General features: G+C 46.3%; 1 protein-coding gene across 5 annotated transcripts; it reads left to right on the top strand.

The window, feature by feature from the left end:
• Window positions 1–424: 424 nt before the first annotated feature.
• Window positions 425–16,490, top strand: CALCB (calcitonin related polypeptide beta). Of its 5 annotated transcripts, none has more exons than XM_040609287.1 (5): window positions 10,994–11,067; window positions 12,148–12,243; window positions 12,559–12,690; window positions 15,461–15,639; window positions 15,913–16,490. In XM_040609287.1, the coding sequence occupies exons 2-4, from the start codon at window positions 12,158–12,160 to the stop codon at window positions 15,621–15,623; spliced, it is 381 nt and encodes a 126-aa protein (XP_040465221.1). In that variant the 5' UTR covers window positions 10,994–11,067; window positions 12,148–12,157; the 3' UTR covers window positions 15,624–15,639; window positions 15,913–16,490. The 5 variants fall into 5 exon arrangements, with proteins under 5 accessions (XP_040465219.1, XP_040465221.1, XP_040465220.1 ...); XM_040609286.1 differs by having other exon boundaries at window positions 15,461–15,648; window positions 15,913–16,488; XM_040609288.1 differs by having other exon boundaries at window positions 15,464–15,648; window positions 15,913–16,486.
• The last annotated feature ends 1,927 nt before the right edge of the window (window positions 16,491–18,417 follow it).

The following is an 18,417-nucleotide window of genomic DNA, read 5'->3' as shown; positions in this document are numbered from 1 at the left end:
GCTATTGTTACTTGGCGGGATGATGCCTTAGGAAAGGGGGCTCGAGTTGCTAGAGAGGCCAAGGTCATTTACTGCAGAACTAAGAAAGCAATGCCACTGTGCAATGTGACATCCTGCTAAAACACTTTATAAATCACATTTATTTCCATTCGTGGTGGTTTTGCTCTTCTGTTACTGCTGTTTGGCAAGCAATTTTAGGTATAACAGAAGTATTCCTGCCCTATTAAAACTTCTAATCTATGTGTTTCCAACTTGAGATTTCTTTTTTGTTGATTTCAGCTTCATTCATACATAGATTCATAAGAGCACTGATAAGATCCAAACTGATAAAGAATTTATGCTGATGAAGTTTGTTAATAACCTGACTGATCAAAATGCACTATGTACTTGATGGTCTAACCATTGAATGCTTAATTCTCAGTACCCTCCTGTGATGGGACATTCTGCTTCGAATGTGGCGATGCTGACCTGAGAGTACAATAGCACAAAAGCTGAGGAAGGCCCCAGACGTTGCAGAGAATGTCAAGAGCTCAAACACAGTAAAGGGCATTGCTTTGGGTGTACAGAGAGGAGGTAAGAGCTCTGGGTGCAACAGGGGAACAAGGAGAGGAGCTGGAAAGTGACAAAGTGTGGCTTTTTGGCTGGTAGTCTGGCTGCAAGGCATCTGTGGGGCCTCAGGGCAATCAAATGGGTTATCTGGGCACTTGCTCGATAGAGCAGGAGGCTACAAGGTATAAAAAGAGAATAGGATTCAAAGGATGTACTCACTCATGTTTGCCTGGGGTGGGCAGATGGACAAGGAAAGATAAATGTCACGTGTGTGTTACAGAACAATACATGAGTAGCTTTTCATGAAGGAAGTGCAATGATGCTGACCCACTTTTCTCAGCCAGAGTTGTTGATGCCAGTGTGCTGTCATGCATTAAAGGCTGGTTGGCTGGACCAGGGTCTGTGCTGGTTTCCATGGGTCAACACAGTGAGAGACTCTGATTTTCAGGTGAGTCTCCATGCAACAAGTAGCCAGTTTTATTTGCCTCAGCATCTTTCTTTGTCCTAGCTGCCAAATGCCTGTAAAGCATGTGTCAGTGCCAGCGTCCTATATCAAAATCTTACCCAGTTTGTCAGAATACAAAGCAGTGGCTTGAGCACAGCTGGAAGTTTATCATTCTTCTTCCAAGTTATTTCTTCTATCCTTTCTTCCAGTATGATACTGCCTGGTGTCTTAACTGAATTCCTTGGACCTGTAACATACCTGCAAAAAATGCCAGTATTTCAGTGTCAGTACCTTAAGGCTTCTCAACAAAGGGCAAGAGATTCAGGACCTCAGCTTGGCTTCAGCTGGAGGCAGAATGAGGAGAAATGGCTGAGGATTAAAACAAGACATGCAGTGTGCTTAAGCAGTTGTGCTGAAGCATGCAAACTCAGATAGATATAAACCTAATTACTTACCTTTAAACGAAGAACGGGTCTCCAAATACTTTAGCTCAGCATATTCAGGTGAGTAGAGGTACACAGACTGGCTGGTCAGAAAACACTTCAAAACAGTGTGAGAAAGACTAATTCGTAGCCTACAGACAATTATACAAAATTAACTTGTGAGATGAAATTTCTGTTGATTACGGTGGGAGTAGAAATGTTAATGTGTCAGATACATCATACAATTATATGGTGTATGTTATGGTATATATGCGTATGGTTACTGTTGCAGTCTCAGTTAGAAAGATGTAAACTATTTATGTACATAAGCTCCTGTCTTCAGAAAAAAAAGGTTGGTACTTTTTTCCCCTTATCCTCCCCTCGATAAGATGATACTTGAATAGTTATCAAAGTGTCTGAGGACACGTAGGAAGAGGTACTATTGCTTTGATTGATTTTAACTGCTTATCTTCAATATTCTGTTATTTAAGTGTGTAATAGTTCACATGCAGCCAATGTTTTAGATGGTCATGATTTCCAGTGCATCTGTGTAAGAAAATAAATGAAAGGCAATTGACAGTTTTGGCAGCAAGCATTTTGAAGGGGAAAAAACAGGAAAAAAATAACATAGGAAAGACCCAAGAAGAGAAAAAAAGATACAGAAGAAAAGTCCAAATGTTTGGCTAAAAAGGAAGGAATAGATTTGTATGGGGAAAAAAGCAGACAAGATTTGACCATTATCTTCAAGCAGTCAAAACTGACCTTACGGTAGTGTTTGAGCCTTGGTGATGGAGGAGAGAGGGTGGTGTTATCCACTGTAACAGAGGAAGAGAAACTGAAGAGCGTGATTGCAGAACAGTAAAATCTGTTTTGGTCAAGCCAAATGCGAAAAGGTGGTGAATCAGCCAAGATCTGAGAGTCTCTAAAGAATGCATGATTAAATGGAGGAAAAAAGGGCCGGCGTGGATAAATATGAATGAAAGTTGTCAAAAGTAAGTGATAAATAAACCGTTGTGGACAGATCAAATCACTTACGAATGCAGGTTTAGGGATGCAGGACTCCAGTGGCTATCCAAGGGCAGGAATCCTTGCCAGTTTCTGACTGATTCGTTCATTCTTTTTTCTTTCATTCCTCCGGAAGTGTGGGGGCAGCTTGTGCTGAATTGCTTCTTTGGGAAGGTTTTTCTCATCTTAATCACGGATGATCAAATGAGCAAACTCAGGATGAGTAAAGGGGTTTTGATTTCAATTATAAAAAATGATGTCTGAGTAAAGAAACCCATTAAAGCCCGTATCTTTATTAAATTCTAAAACATTCTAGTCATCAAGATTTACAATTACTTTGCACTGTAAATTCTGTAAGAACTTAGAGAAGACAATCAAGTAACAGGAAATGATTGTGTTCCTGTCTTCTCAAGAAAAACAGAAAGCAATTCTTTGACAGGGAGTGACTATACATACATATACATAGCTTTGACTTTTAAAGAAGTATATGGACAGATGTGTCTGTTCTTTTATTAACAATATTAAGATCCTGATGATAATTCTATTGTACTCTTGTGAAAAAAAATAAGTACTTTCCATGGTATCTCACAAACTTGTATTCAGCTACAGTTTCAAACAAGCTTTGGCTTTCTTACTCTTTAGCATTGACATTGTTGCCGCACTTCTAGAAAACAAGGTAAGCCTTTGTCAGGCTAAAGTGCTTTCCATTTCTGTAGTAACGTTTCTTGTGCAGTGAAGACATGCCATTACTTATAAAATGTTATACAGGGAAACAACTTCTTTACGGTCAAACTTGAAGAGCTGCAGTCAACAGCTTGATGCCCGAGTGGAGACCAGCAATGACTGGCATTCTTCAGGGGTTGGTACTGGAACCAGTGCTGTTTAACATCTTTGTTAGCAGCATGGACACTGGAATTGAGTGCTTCCTCAGCAAGTTTGCCAATGGCACCAAGCTGAGTGGTGGAGCTGACACGCTGGAGGGAAGGGATGCCATCCAGAGGGACCTTGACAGGCTGGAGAGGTGGGCCCGTGCAAACCCCATGGAGTTCAATAGGGCCAAGTGCAAGGTCCTGCACGTGGGTCTGGGCAAACCCTGGCACAAACACAGGCTGGGCAGAGAATGGCCTGAGAGCAGCCCTGAGGAGAAGGACTTGGGGCTGTTGGTGGGTGAGAAGCTCGATGTGACCCAGCAATGCGCGCTGGCAGCCCAGAAAGCCAGCCCTATCCTGGGCTGCTCGAAAGAAGCGAGGCCAGCAGAGTGAGGGAGGTGATTGTCCCCCTCTGCTCTGGTGAGACATGCAGCCCCAGAGTACTGCGTTCAGCTCTGGGGCCCCAGCATAAGAAGGACGTGGACCTGTTGGAGTGAATCCAGAGGAGGGCCACGAAGGCAACCAGAGGGCTGGAGCGCCTCTTCTGTGAGGACAGGCTGGGACAGCTGGCGTTGTTCAGCCTGGAGAAGGCTCCTTTTAGACCTTACAGCTGCCTTCCAGCACCTAATGGGAGCCTCCAAGAAAGCTGGAGAGGGACATTTTATGATGGCATGTAGCGATAGGACAAGAGGGAATGGCTTTAAACTGAGAAAGTGTAGATTTAGGTTAGATATTAGGAAGAAATTCTTTACTGTGAGGGTGCGGAGGCACTGCAACAGGTTTGTGCAGAACAGCTGTGGATGCCCCATCCCTGGCAGTGCCCCAGGTCAGGCTGGATGGGGCTTGGAGCAGCCTGGTCTAGTGGAAGGTGTCCCTGCCTGTGGCAGGGAATTGGAACTGGGTGACCTTCAAGGTCCCTTCCAACCCAAACCATTCTATGAATCTGTGTATCAAAGCCAGAAATGTGAAGATTTTGTGCCTTTTCTTTGAGGGCAGGGCAGGGAAAAGAGATCTGTGTAGGTGTATGTAAAACAGGCATGCTTCTCACTGAAGAAATTAATTTTGTAAACCCACTGATGAGTTTAGAGTCATGTGCAGATCTTATCTATTACACTCATAGCTCTTTTTAACACACCTATATCATCATAGTGAGTGATCAATTTCTATGTTACGATTATCTCCTTAGCTAAGCCTGTAACGATGTTGGGGCTTTACAGATTTGCTAAACCAGAAGAACACATCTAATAGTTTCCCATGTGAATCTGGTTGCTGAAAAAAAACCTTTCCTTTAATCAGCATCCTACTGTGCCTAAACATTTTATGTTTGTCAGGCAGACTCAGAAAACTATGACACTGGCCCACAGACTGTAACTTCAAAAATAGTTTTGGCGTATTTGACTTGCTGGCTCTTTCAGAGTATACTTGGGTCCGTTTTATGCATAAATCTAGAAATGTATCTTTTTAATTGATAGTCTTATATGACTATTGTTTCCCAGAAACTCTGCCGTAAGTAATTAGCCAATATTATGTCCTAACAGGTGTTACCTTCATGTACTATGTACCAGCACTGAAAGGAGAGAGATCTTTTTTGGTCCTTGATTTAGCTGAAGGTACAGACTACATCGTTGCCCTTGCACAAATTCCTCTTGTCAAGGGTCAAACAATTAAAACAGCCAGCTGAGACAGTTGCACCCAGTCCTCATGCAGTGGGCAGTACTAGAAACAGCAGGGATGTATAACTGTAGTACCTAACAGTGCCAGGACGATTGTGAATGGTCCTGGAAGGGACTGAGGAAAAATGCCAAGTTACGCTATGGCTTGATCAGACCTCAGACCTCCACCCTTCTTATACCCTGTAAAGCACAGGCACGGGATTAACTTGAGGGCTTAGGATGTAGTTTCTCACCATATTTTTGCTGACACGCTCTGATGACATATAAGATAGCAGCGTAGCACTTGCGTAAGCAACCAAATCAGAGTTTTATAACTACGCTATTGCTTAGCAAGGTTAATCTTCTGTTCTGAGGTTGTTTTCCAGATAAGGAGTTTGTTCAGCTCTTATTTTACCTGCAGAATGCATAAAACTGAAGTGGAAATAGGTGCCGATTCTGAAATATTTTCAGTTTTCCCCCACAGTTCGTCCCCTTTGTGCTACCCTGGTAACACTGCAGGGCTGACCCCGGCTGTGTTTGGTGACCTGTGACTTCCTCTTGAGGGGTTCCCTTTGTCAGCCCGGGGCAGAACTGGGTCTGGCTGGAGCATGGCTGAGGTTTGCCAGTTGTCAGAAGGTGGGAGCATCTTGCCAGGTAGCGTGAGATGGGGCTGGAGCCTCTGTGAAGCTGCTCAGAGCCTGAGCTGCAGTAATGGGAGACAGAAGGTGACAAAGCCATAGCCAGCTTCCTTGTGGTCTGCCCCTTCTGCCTTGTCAAGCAAACCTCAGTGCAGGACAGCGTGGCCCAGTTTGTTTTAAAAGATATTCCACACTGGGTTTTGAATATGTACAGGGAAACTGCTGCAAAACCTACTGAGCAAAAAAGCTCACTAGGAATGTTTCAATGAGATTAAAACAATGCAACACTGATCTTCTGATTAAAATGTCTTCCATACATCAGTCTGGAAGATCTTCTAAGGGATATTGGAAAAAAAATTGCTTCCAGACTGATTCATAGATTTCTCAGTAATTAGTTCAACAGCAGTTCCACTTTCTCAACAGTAGTCACTGAAGCAGCCTAAATCCAGATTTAACATTCGCTAAAAAGGAAAAGCTTTAGTGTTGGGATCTATATCAGTAATCTTGTTCTCAAGAAAGTACTGTGTTTTTATAACAAAAAAAAAAAAAAGGCGTTCAGTTTTGGGCCATATTCAAACTGAACTACAAGATGGGCAGGTAAAATATTATTTGTGTGGATAAGCTTGATGTGAGCTTATTCTGAATCTGCTTCTGGCCACCTGGAGGTTATGGAAGCAGAATTAAGCAAAGGATTAGACCAATTAGGGATGTAAGTTTTGCAAAAGCAAATGCCAAAAAAAGATTGGGTGATGGTGAAGGTGTTAAGTTTTAGAGTTTAAGCCCATCTCTAGCTATTAAAATTACAGAATCACAGACATTTGAGGTAAAAGATATGAAGAGACCATATCTAGCTGATTATGTTCCTTCCCCAGAGCATATCAGCTATACATGTAATTCCTGATAGTTTAAGACTACCATGCCATAAACTCTCCAGTGAAAGATACGCCATATCTGCAACGCAACCTAGTCTTGTATGTCATTGATCTCAATTGTAGAAAGCTCTTTCTAATGTATGGTGTCTCCTTTGTTGCCTTTTAAGCCCATGTATCTTTGTTGTTTTGAATGTAGTACCAGAGTGTAGATTGTTACTCTTCATGGCAGGTTTTTATATTTTTGTTACCACATTTCTCCATACTTTCTCCTGTTAACTGTTTCCCCCATCTTCACGTTTGTTCTCCTAAATCATGATATGGGATCTCTGATAACTCTTACTGGTATTTTTCTGGACTTTCTCCAACTTGCCCAAGCCTTTCTGAGGTATGGCATGCTGTCCCGAAAAGAGTACACTATCAGATCTAGATCTTATCAGTACAGTGTAAGGATTGCCTCCTGGGCCTTAAACATGATACAGCAGCTAATAACACCTTGCATGTACAACAGCACGATGTTGTTAACTCTGGCTTAGCTTATATCATTTTCTGCAGAACAGATTACAATGAAATGTTAGGAAGATGCTTTCACAGGGGCTCAGCAGTGCTCACTTTCCCCTATGTGACTTGTAGAATCTTCTGAGGTGGCAGGGGTTTCTGGCTGTTTGTGGAGACAGGGTCCTGAATTAGGTAGACTAGGCATCCACCAGAAACACTGATAAGGAACTCCTCAGCTTCTCTTCATAAAGAAAGACCATGTGATTTTTACAGCTGTTTTATCATGAATTATCCTTATCTGCAAAAGGCTCAATTAGGTGCTATGAAGAACAAGCTTAGAGAGTGCAGAGACCTTAATCGTGCTCACCCCCCACATGAAGAAGTTACTGTGTCTGTGGCTCATGGCGTTGTCACTGTCTGCCCTTTCCTTTTTGCAGGGTCCTCTCTTGTCAGATAGTGAACCATTCTGGGAAATGGAAATTTTGTCTGTGCAGCTCATGGTCCTGTCTGTCTTGAAGAACTACATTTTATTATCGAACAAATATTTCAACATAATATATAAATGTGATATTTTTGTTTAACAGCATAATAACATTTAAGAGCCTCACTGTGGTGCCTATGGCTTGTTGACATAATGGCAATATTTACAGTTGAAAAAATGGTTGCACTTGAAAATGTATTGGTTAAATAATATCAAACAGAATATTGTAAGAAGTTGTAGCTAGTGTAGAGAAACTCACTTTAAAATAGGACAGATTTTTCTTATTCCCTACAAATTTAAATAATTTTGTTTGAAGAGGAGATTCCTTTTACTTAGAGCTGCAGGTTGCATATAACATCTGATTTCTTTTAAAAAATAATAAATTCAAGCCATTCCATAGCTCTTAATTTCATCTGCTTTGAACCTATACCCACTTATTTATATGATTAGTTTACCTGACATATTATCAGGCATTGAAAAAAGCAGAACAAGTTCCTTGGAACAGATTGTTTCCGTAAATGTCTTGCTTTTCTAGTGCAGTGCTCAGATACCCATGAATACTTAACCTCTAGTTTTGCATTTATCTAGCAACATGAGACCATTATCTTGTGAAAATCCAGTCTCTTTTTAACAGCTTCAAAAACAGACAAACTGGTCAATTGTCTTTCTTCTCCATCTTACATTTGCAAAAAGCCAAATATATCTGGTGAGATGGGATGACGTATAGCTGAGAGGAAAAAATAGGACAAGCGTTCCAGCTGGGAGTCCCTCCATTAGCTCTGGCAAGGAGCAGCCAAAGCGCTTGCCAACATCCAAGTACTATTTCATCTATACGTGCACCGAAGTAGATCTATTGGCATTCATACCTGTTGCTTTAAATTTATGTTTCTTCCTGTGAAAGCTTAAAGTAGAAATGTTGGCATCTGAAATCCCGTAATCACTGCATCATACGGGCTCCAGCCCGAGCCTGAGTCGCACTGGCAAGAGAAGGACTTGAACTGGCTGGAATCGACCACAAGAAGAAATTTCACTTTTTCCTGCCTGAAGAACTGAAATATGCTATTACAACAGAGTCGTCTGGACTTTTTAGGGTTAAAACAGGCATATTGTATGCGGACAAGGAGTAAATAAACCCCTAAAGGAAATGTGAACGATTAGCTGTTAACATAGGAAGAGGAAAGGAACAGTGGAGTTAGAGAGAAAGAGCAATGTCTGGCTGGAAGCCTGATCGTTGAAGTTCCTACACGTTATTTCTGTTGGTGTAGCTGTGCAAGTCCCGTTAGAACAGCCAGAGCGGTGCTGAGCCCTGTCTCTGGGTGCTTCCCACGTTTGGCACTGCAAGCTCCGAAAAACGAGCTTAAAAATCGGAATAGGAGTCGTGGAAACGGAAGAGGTTTAAAATCAAATACTTGAGCTCCTTCTCTCGGAGGATTCCCGTGACGAGCATCCGTACGATGGAGCTGCTATTTAAAACGAAATGTTCGCTTTGCCTGGGCGGGGGGCGGGGGGAGCCCCCCGGGAGGGCGGGCGGGGGCAGCGGGCAGGGGCCAGCCCCGGTTCCCGCGGGCACTTTGCTCGGAGCCTCCGCAGGGTGCCCGTGGGCACGGGGGGAGCTCGGAGCCGTGACAGTCCCCGCCCCGTGCGGTCCCTTCCCTCCGCTCCTGCCGGTCACCGGCCGGCTCGGTGCGCACCCCCCGCGGGCTGCAGCTTGTGAGAAAGCAACGAAGACGTAGAAAAAAAACCCAAACACTACTTGTGATCTGAAGGAAACCCAACCAAACAACAACAACCAAACCCAGGAGTCAACCCCAAAACCTAAACGGTTTTGCAACCGGCGTTCGCAGAACGGGGGCGGGGAGGCGCGCAGAGCCCGCCGGCACGGTGCCCTGCGCGGGGGGGAGCGCGGACGGCTGCTGCGGAGGCCAGCCACTCGCCGGTGGTTTTCGGGATGTTCGTGTTCTTAAACTTCAAAGCTAAAACCGCATCAACAAAAGAATCGCCGCCCCGCGGCTCGCCCGGGGTTTATTCGCCTCCCGGGCAAACGCACGATTCCTGCCGTCGGGAGCGACCCGTAACACCGGCTGCTGCACAGGCACAACCGAAGGAGCGCGGCCGGTGGCCGGGAACGCTCGCCCGTCCCGTCCAGGTGGCGAGAACGAGCGAGACGGCTGCGCTCGCGGCCGCGCAGCGTGCGCGGGGCTCCGCTCGCCGGGGGCCGGGGGCCGCAGCGGCAGCGGCAGCAGCAGCGCGGGCCGTGCCGCCGCCAGCCGCGAAGGGCAGGGCCGGGAACGGGCGGAGCCGAGCCGGGGGTCCCGGGAGCGCTCAGCCCCCTCTCCGGCCGCGGTCCCTTGCCAGAGGTCGAGCAGCGCTTGGGCACCCCCCGCGCGGCGGGGGCTCGCAGCGGCGCCGCCCGCCGGTGCCGCCGTCTCCTCGGCAAGCGCCCCGCGCCCCGCGGCGGGCAGGAGCGGCGATGCCGGCCCCGGGGGCGGTGGACGGGCCCTCCGCCTCCCGGCGCTGCGGGGCAGCAGGCCCGGCCGCTCCGCTCCCCTCCCCGCGCCTCGTGCTGGCGGGCAGCACTCTGCTGCCACCCCCGTGCCGCGTCGCCTGTTCCCGTGTCGCGGGCAGGGCGGCCCCCCACCCCCCCGGGTGCCTGCGGCGCCGGGGCAAACATCCTGCGCGGGCAGGTGCGGCGCCCGCGCCGTGACAGAGGGCCCTCCGCGGGTGATGGATGCACGGGGCGGCGGCAGCTGCCGGTAATCCCGGCCGGCGGGGCGCAGCGCTGCCCCGGGGGGAGGCGATCCCCCCCTTCCCCTGCCTCTTCCGTGCCGGAAAGGCGCTGCACCTGCCCCTGGAGTTGTGTGGTGATGGTGGTGATGGTGGTGATGATGGTGGTGATGGTTTCCTCTAGGACCGCGGAGTTAGGCGGAGGCGGTGCGGGCGCTCGGCCGGGCGAGCGCGGGGAGCAGCTCGGTGCCGCCGGGGGCTGCTCGCGGGTGCCGAGGGTCCCTCGCTCCGGCGGCGGGGTGTCGGCTGCACGTGCGGCCTCCCCCCGGGAGGCGAGGGGGTGCGGGGCTGCAGGGGTCACGTCCGCACGCAGAGCCCCCGCCGCGCCGCACGCCCCCGGCCCGGGCCGCGGACGCAGCTGGTGCGCGGGCCCGGTGGGCGGCTGGGCACAGCCGCGCTCCCCCTGAAGCCGCGGCGGCTGCCGGCCCCTGGGGGGGGGGGGGGGGGCGGGATCCCGGGCGGGGAGCGGCCCCGCTCTGCAATGCGGTCCCTCCGCTGCAGAGGTCGCCACGCGTGAGCGATCCCGCGGGGGCGCGGGGCCGGGCCGCGGCCGCGCCGAGTGTACGCCCCCCCCGTCCCCGGCGCCGCACCCCCCCCGCCGGGTTTTTTTTTGTGAATGGGACGCTCACGGAGCGGGACATAACGTCACCGCCGAGCCGGGCTTGGCGGCCAATGGCGGGCCGGGCCGAGGCGGGCGGCCGAGGCGGTGATTGGCTGGCGGCCCCGCGCGGGCGCCCACGCAGGCTGCCGCGGCGGCAGGTATAAAGGGGAGCCGGCGGGCCGTGCGTGGTACCGCGGCTCGGCGGCGCCACCGGCATCCTTCTGCGCACCGCACCGCTCCGCGCCGCACCGCCGGTAAGCACCGCTCCGGCCCCCGCCGCGGCTCCCTGCATGGGGCGGGCCCCGCCAGTCCCTGTCCTCTCCGGGGCTGCGGCGCTTTGCGTGGTATTCCCTTGACCCATGTGCTTGTGGGCACACGCGTGTGCAAGGAGGCGCGCCGAGGAAGGTGGGAGACAGTCAGTCCTGATCCTCTCCTCTCCTGTCCCCTGCCGATACGGCGTGGGTTGTCTTGCCGGGAGTGCCCGACGGCTGTCCCTGCACAGCCCTCCGCCGTGCCCGCCCGGCCGGGCGCGGTGCCGGTGCCCCGGGAGGAGCGGGCCGGCCTTGGGAAGGGGTCTCCTCGTTCGGTGAGCCGCGGCGAGAGCCGAGAGCTAGCAAAAATGAGGCTGATGTGGTGGTTGATGAGCTTGTTTGAGTCTAAGACACTGATGCTGTGAGAAAAAGAGGTGTATCTCAGGACAGATATCTTCAATTATATATATATTCTTTATTTTTTTACAGGTTTTGTTCTTATGACCATTTTCATTTATCCGTTTTCTGGTTTCAGAGTAGAAATAGTTATTGGAATTGACATACTTAATTCTTACAGTGTAATCTGAACTGGGATATTAGCATGCTAATGCCAAGAAACAAGCAGGTTCAGGTAAACTAACAGTGGCACTTCATTCTTAAAAATATTAAACACTAAGCATTTCTCTGTTTTTGTCTTGTCACTGGTATCCCACAACTGTACTCGTTTGTGTTGGACATGCTGGCTGTGACATTGCGTGTAGTGATTAGTCAGAGGAACGTGTTTTTCACCAGTTTGAGGGGATGTCTGCATTAAGTTGAATGCAGAAAGCTGTACAGAACTGCAGGTCTGAAAAGCTGCATTTTTATCCCCTGTAATAGTGCTAAGTTATCTTAAAATTCAAAGAAAACCGAAGCATGACAGCAATAATCAAAAGAAATGGGAAGGTTCTATTAAAAAAAAAAAAAAAAAAGCTGTTAGTATTTGTGCTACTTGTGGCTAGGAAACGATGACCTCTTTAGTAGAACTTACAGGATTGAGAGCGTTGGAAAACAGCCATTGCTTGATGTACCTCTTTGTTGTAGAGAGGAAATCATGGTTATGCTGAAGATTTCATCTTTCCTTGCTGTTTATGCCTTGGTTGTGTGCCAGATGGATAGCTTCCAGGCAGCCCCAGTCAGGTAAGAAGCCGGTCCTGCTGCTGAGTGCTGTATCTGAATGGTATGAAAATATTTAATATTCTTTAGAGATCTAGGAGGGAAACGGACTACAGTGAATGAGACTGCTGCTTTCTCCTGCTGCTGTTCTTGACACTGTGGTTCTGCTATTACATTATAAAACTCCTAATGCTGTGCATGAGGATGGTTTACATATTCACACCAGTGAAAGAGACTGTCAGTGACTCGCAGTAATGCATGACAAACCCCTCTCTCCTGTGCGTGGCTCTCTGCAGCAGTACGGGTTTTATTCATCCTGGTTTGCCTGTCTCTGCTCAGACCTGGCTTGGAGTCCGTAACAGATCGAGTGACGCTCAGTGATTACGAAGCTCGGAGGTTATTAAATGCGCTGGTGAAAGAGTTCATACAGATGACAGCAGAAGAGCTGGAGCAAGCCTCTGAGGGGAACAGGTAAGGACTGCAGTCCTGGGGCAGGAGAAGGGCAGTGGGGAGGTTGTTGTGTCTGAAATTAAGCAAAAGCCGTGTGAGCAGACCCTCTGCCGGTCAGGATTCTTATTTTTCTTTTCTTGGGGTTATGGTTAACTGCGGTCACCTAACTGGTAAAAGATGATACTGCAGAGACATCCTAATGTTGGTATCGGGAGAATGGCTTCTACCTAGTTAACTGCTTCTATCTGTCTTTTACAACTGAAAGTGGAGGGCGATTTGAGCTTGAATGAGGGGGTTATGTTAAAATGTGGCAGCAAAAGGTATGTCTTCCTGGTGGGAGTGTAAGGGGCCGTTCAGCCACTCTTGGATTCTCTGTCGTGAAAGTGCATGCTGTTGTAAGGCATGGAAAGTCCCTGGCAGAGGAGACGCGTTCCTCCTAATGCACGCAGCACCACTCTTCCCCTGTAGACCAAAGGCATGCAAGAGCATTTGCATTATCCTAACAGGATTTGTATTGCAAAGCATGGTGGTGGTGTACGAGAGACTGAACAGCATGCTGAACATGGGAAGTAAAAGTTCCTGACCTCTGACTATGAGCATCCGAAAGGCTAACAAACTTGCTTTTCAACAAAGTTGAATTCTTTGAAAAATAGTGTTTTCCTTCTGACTGCATTTGTATGAACTTTCCTTGCATGGAATGTGATGTGGAGGGTTTGTGTTTTTTTAATTAACTTTTAAGTTTCTTAAATTTAGATATTTATCTAGGGAAGAAATGCATGAATGTGCATGTTTGAGGTTACTCTTCCTTTGGGCATGTTTTTTTTCCCCCCTGCAGCCTGGATAGACCTATTTCCAAACGCTGTGCCAGTCTGAGTACTTGTGTGCTGGGCAAACTGTCTCAAGAATTGCACAAATTGCAAACTTACCCTCGCACTGACGTCGGGGCTGGAACTCCTGGCAAGAAACGAAATGTGCTGAGTGACCTGGAACATGAACGCTATGCAAACTATGGGGACCCCCTAGGAAACAACTAGACATGCTTATTTCTCCCCTTCTCCCTTTTTTTAACCTGATGCATGTGGATCTAACTTTGATTGCTAACTTTGCTATGTTCTTTTGATTCTGTTTTCGACAGAGAATGTTTGAGATGGACCTAATGTTAGGAAGACAGAGAGCATAACATGCATACCAAGCTAGGGGGGAAAATAAATAAAAAAAAATGAACAGCACTGCCTTGACATTTCAAATGATTTTCTTAGACACCGATTAAAAAAAAACAACACAACTAAACAAGGCTCTTCATTTCTGGCTGCTAAATGTACAAGTAGGCTCTTCTTTTGTGCTTGCCCATGCACTTGTTCAATAAACCTATTTTTCTAGAAGGATTAGATCTGCCTGGTTTAACAACTTGTTTTAGAATGTGAGATTTCTAGGTAAGGCTACAATATTTTTACAAGTTTTCTTAATGTTCAGGAGGCAATGCCAGTAATTCTAGAAAAGCTGAAAGAACTTAGAAACTGAAATTACACACATACGTTCATATGTACTGATGTAATCAGGCCTGCATGCAATCCTGTTAGTAACGATCCTGAGAAGCAAAGGAATCGGGAAAGGCTCATACAGATTTGTTCAAACTAGAAATGTAATCCTGTTTAAAACTGAGTACTGAACACTTCCAGGTAAGAATTTTGTGTTCTTTTTCCTTCTTACTTTACAGTAGGTCTTTACACTAATATATTAAAAACTCAAGTGTCTTTGAAATATTTGTATTAAGTCAAAATGATACATTGTAGGTGAATTGTAAATTAAGGGACAAAGGCAGACTTAACAGTTCTTCTGTTGCAGCTCTGCATCTATTTTATAATCGGAGATCTGTTCCAAAAAATTGGCATGATGTTCTGAACAGTATTTTTGTTAACTTTAACAGACTATCTCGTAATGCTTATCTGAGGAAAAAATCCCTTCTACTGCAGGAAAACGTCATTGCTTTAGTAGAAAATTCTTTAAGCAAGGACTGTGTGAATGTGTAGGCCTTGAAGTCCCCGGTCCAGCAAAATTATTAGCTGTAGGCTGAGCACCACAGATCTGATCCTGGTGAAGTCTGTGAACCACTCCTGTGGTGAAGTGCTGTAGCAGACTGAGGCCTAACCCCAGGAAAGGGGAGGGTGTGTGTGTCCCACATTCCCATTAAACACATGGAAGCGGCGTGTTTGTGTGCGGTTCAGCTCTGCAGGCAAGCAGTCAGCTGCTGCGCCAGGACAGCTCCACCAGCACCGCTGACAAAGCCCCTGTAGTAGTCAGTGGTGCTGGGGTTATTTCCTGTGTTTTCTGGGTGTTATGGAGCATGGGTGTTGAAGTGACAGGTTAAAGATGGGTGTCTGCTACTGTCCTTCAGCAGCACTACAAACAAAAAGCAGGTGTAAGCTTTTAGAGGGAGTGGGGGCTGGTTAAATCTGGACTTCTCAACACCTCTGTTGGTCGTAACGACTTGCTGGAGGCAGGCAGCGGCTCAGGCGGTGCTGAAAATTGGGCTTGGCTTAGTCTTCAGTCCAGTTGTCCAAGAAAGGAAGGGCTCAGCTGCCTTTTGTAAACTGAGCCTGGAAAACATGGAAAAACATAGATGGGTCCTTTAGAGCTTGCAAGCTGTGCACACAGGTTGCACATGCGTGCTGCACAGCAAGCCTGTTTCTTCTTCCATAGAAGAATATTTCCTAGGTGTAGCATCCTTTGATGACATTTCATTGTATGCCGGGTGGATACTGTGGGAACTAACTCTTTACTTTTGGAAAAGCAGTGTAACGGCACAGAAGAGGGCGTGCAACACAGCAACCTGTGTGACCCATCGTCTGGCGGACTTCCTGAGCAGGTCGGGAGGAGTGGGCAAGAACAACTTTGTACCAACCAACGTGGGATCCAAGGCCTTTGGCAGGCGAAGAAGAAGCGTTCAGATATAAAAAGCAGAATGATAATGTAAATATGGTAAATACATTGCAATAAGCAGAATCTCCAGTGCAGGCAGCCTGTGGCATTACTAGAATTTTAGTTTTGCTGGATGAGTAACAGTGATAGTCTCTCAGAAAGCAGGACAAGTAACAGTAAGAAGAACTTTTATAGATTTCTGCTTGGATAACTAGCTTCACCGTGTGTTAACTGAATGCAACGGTTTGGTTGGAATTATTTGCTTATTTTACCAGTAACGTTTCATTATCAATGTATTGGTAACTCTGGTTTTCTTTCTTTCAGATTGCCATGAAACTGAAAATTCAACTTTAATTTCTAATGAAAGCAACTCTTCTCCATACTAAAGACAGCTAAAAAGAAGATTAATTTTGCATCCTAATATTGAAAATCTTTTATTTAAGACAAATGAAAACACATCTGTTATGTATAGTACAAGAGAATCTAGTTATTAAAGTTAAATTATTGTATATTCTTTTTATATGCAACTCTATTTCAAATAAAATGTGGCGGCATCTATTATTTATTTATCTTCCAGCTTATGTGATCCATGTTACTTATCTTGGCATTACTGCCAAAAGACTCGGGGATTATACTAAACTGCTGCCTGGCAAGGCATATGTGTATTATAGAGTGTGCTGTGCCTTGATGTAAAACACTTAACTAACCTGATTGTACAGTATGTTGAAACAAACCAACCAACAAACCCAAACAAACCGGAACACTTCAATATTGTATCATTTGTGAATTTACACAAAATTAAAAAAAGTATTTTAGATACACTTGGATTGAGAAACTGATTTTTCATTTGAACACCCACCAGAAACATCTGGTACGAAGCCAGCATCATTGCAGATCAGATGGCCCATTGATCTGCTACAGTCTTATTCACTATAAATACCAGGACTGGAGTCAAAAGTTCAGAACAGAAAGAATAGCTGCCTTTTATATATCTTCATAAAGCAGTAGCTCAAAAAAAAACTCCAAAAAGACACCAGTTAGTGAGACTTCTACTAGAAAAACAAAAAGAAGCTACAGCTACATGTAATAAAACCATAGATCTAAACTTCAGGTGTGGTTTAACCCTGTGTTAATACTGGATGTAGTTCAGATGAAATAGCCTGACATACTTTGTAGATTTTTGTCTGACGTTAAAAAAGTGAATTAGAAAGGAAGAGGAAAAGGAGCTAAGGAAATGTGCGTTTCTTCTAAGCAGTCCTGAAACAGAGTCTATTTAGGGATCAGGGATAAATAATTAGAGTGAGTGGAGAAGAGGGTAGCTGGAAGCAATCCACGGACTTCTGAGTGGTGCTGCCAACTTCCTCCTCAAAGCTGCTGCTGTTTCACTTTAGTAGCTGAGTCAGATATTTGTTTAGATTTGTTTTGTGCTCTACAGTGGGACTCTAAAATCTGCTTCATCAGTTCAGGTGAAGATGATCTCACTGTGCAAAGTTGAGGTTAAGGCTCTTACGATATCTCTGTCTGTCTCTGCTGCAGGTGTAGTAGCAAAAAGTGAAGTGTGGTCAACCAGATGTAGATATAGCCAGTAAGGCCGCCCCGCGATGCCGCTTCCATACCGTGCTCATTCGTCACTCTGATTTTACTCCTTGGGGAACATTTCAGCCCTGGTAAGTCAGCGTACAAAGCAGACCATGTAGAGGATATAAACCAGGCTAGAGGGAAAGGTTCTAGTGCCTGAACAGGCAAAGAAGGGATGGTCAGACTTGGCTTGCAAATCTGTTGCCCAGAGATAGTCTCATGCTTTTTTCCATTTTCCTCTGAGGTATCTGAGACTGGCCGCAGCCGGGCACCCTGTACCCAGTGACGGACCGCTGCCCTGGGTGTCTCTGAGCATCTGGTTGGGTTAGGCCCAACTGCCAGTTTTGGGGCCCAGAAGCATTCTTTGCCAGGTTTCAGGTATCTTTCCCCGTTTTCCTTTGCACAAAGTGGGAGTCATATACTGAGATACCTGGCTACCTCAGTAACACCTCCCCCTGCCATTGCAGAACCTCTGGGCACAGGTGGCACATTGTCTTTTTTATTCCCTACTACAACACCCAACAGCTTTACCTCCTCCCAAGATAAAATGCCTGCTAAGCTAAGTTATTGGCATGAATACATGTAATTAAATGATTCATATTCAATAAGAAGCCAGGCAATGTTCATGGGCCCCTTCTGGCTCTAAGGTCTAAATGCTCAGGCCGTTTATTTTTTCCATTTACAGCCATTCTTTGCTGAGACACCTGAGGCTGCTTCATGCAACTGTATGACACCTGTGGTGCCCATCTCTTCTAAAAACTATTAGTTCTTTTCAGTTTAACAAAGTTAAACATTTTTTCTGTCAGCCAAAGGGGTTTCCTCAGACTGATATTCTGCCAAATCACAAACGTAATGTGTAAACCAGGTTCTAGTAAACTTGGTGCTGATTTCTACATTGTCATGGTTGGAGGAAGGTTGGATGAAACTTTTGATGTGTGTTTTTTGTTTGGGTTGTTGGTTGGTTTTTGTTTTTGTTTTGTTTTGTTTGTTTTTTTTTTAATTTAGGAAGAAAGTTTTACTTTCACATCTCAAGATCTATTTCTTTTTTATCTTCTATCTTTTTTCTCATTAAGCTGTCTCTCTGCACAGCAATGCAATCCACTCTCCAAATAAATATGCCTGTAAAGGACAGAGGGCCATGGCACTATGAAGAAAGAAAGGTGGGGACCCTTGCATGCTTTTCCATGATGTGAAGAGATAGAAACCCTTCACCACAAAACTGAGTTGCTCAGAGCTTTAGGAAAAGCAGAT

Source organism: Falco naumanni, chromosome 10 (assembly GCF_017639655.2).
Source record: "Falco naumanni isolate bFalNau1 chromosome 10, bFalNau1.pat, whole genome shotgun sequence".
NCBI lineage: Eukaryota > Metazoa > Chordata > Aves > Falconiformes > Falconidae > Falco > Falco naumanni.
This window is presented reverse-complemented; position numbering and strand designations above follow the sequence as displayed.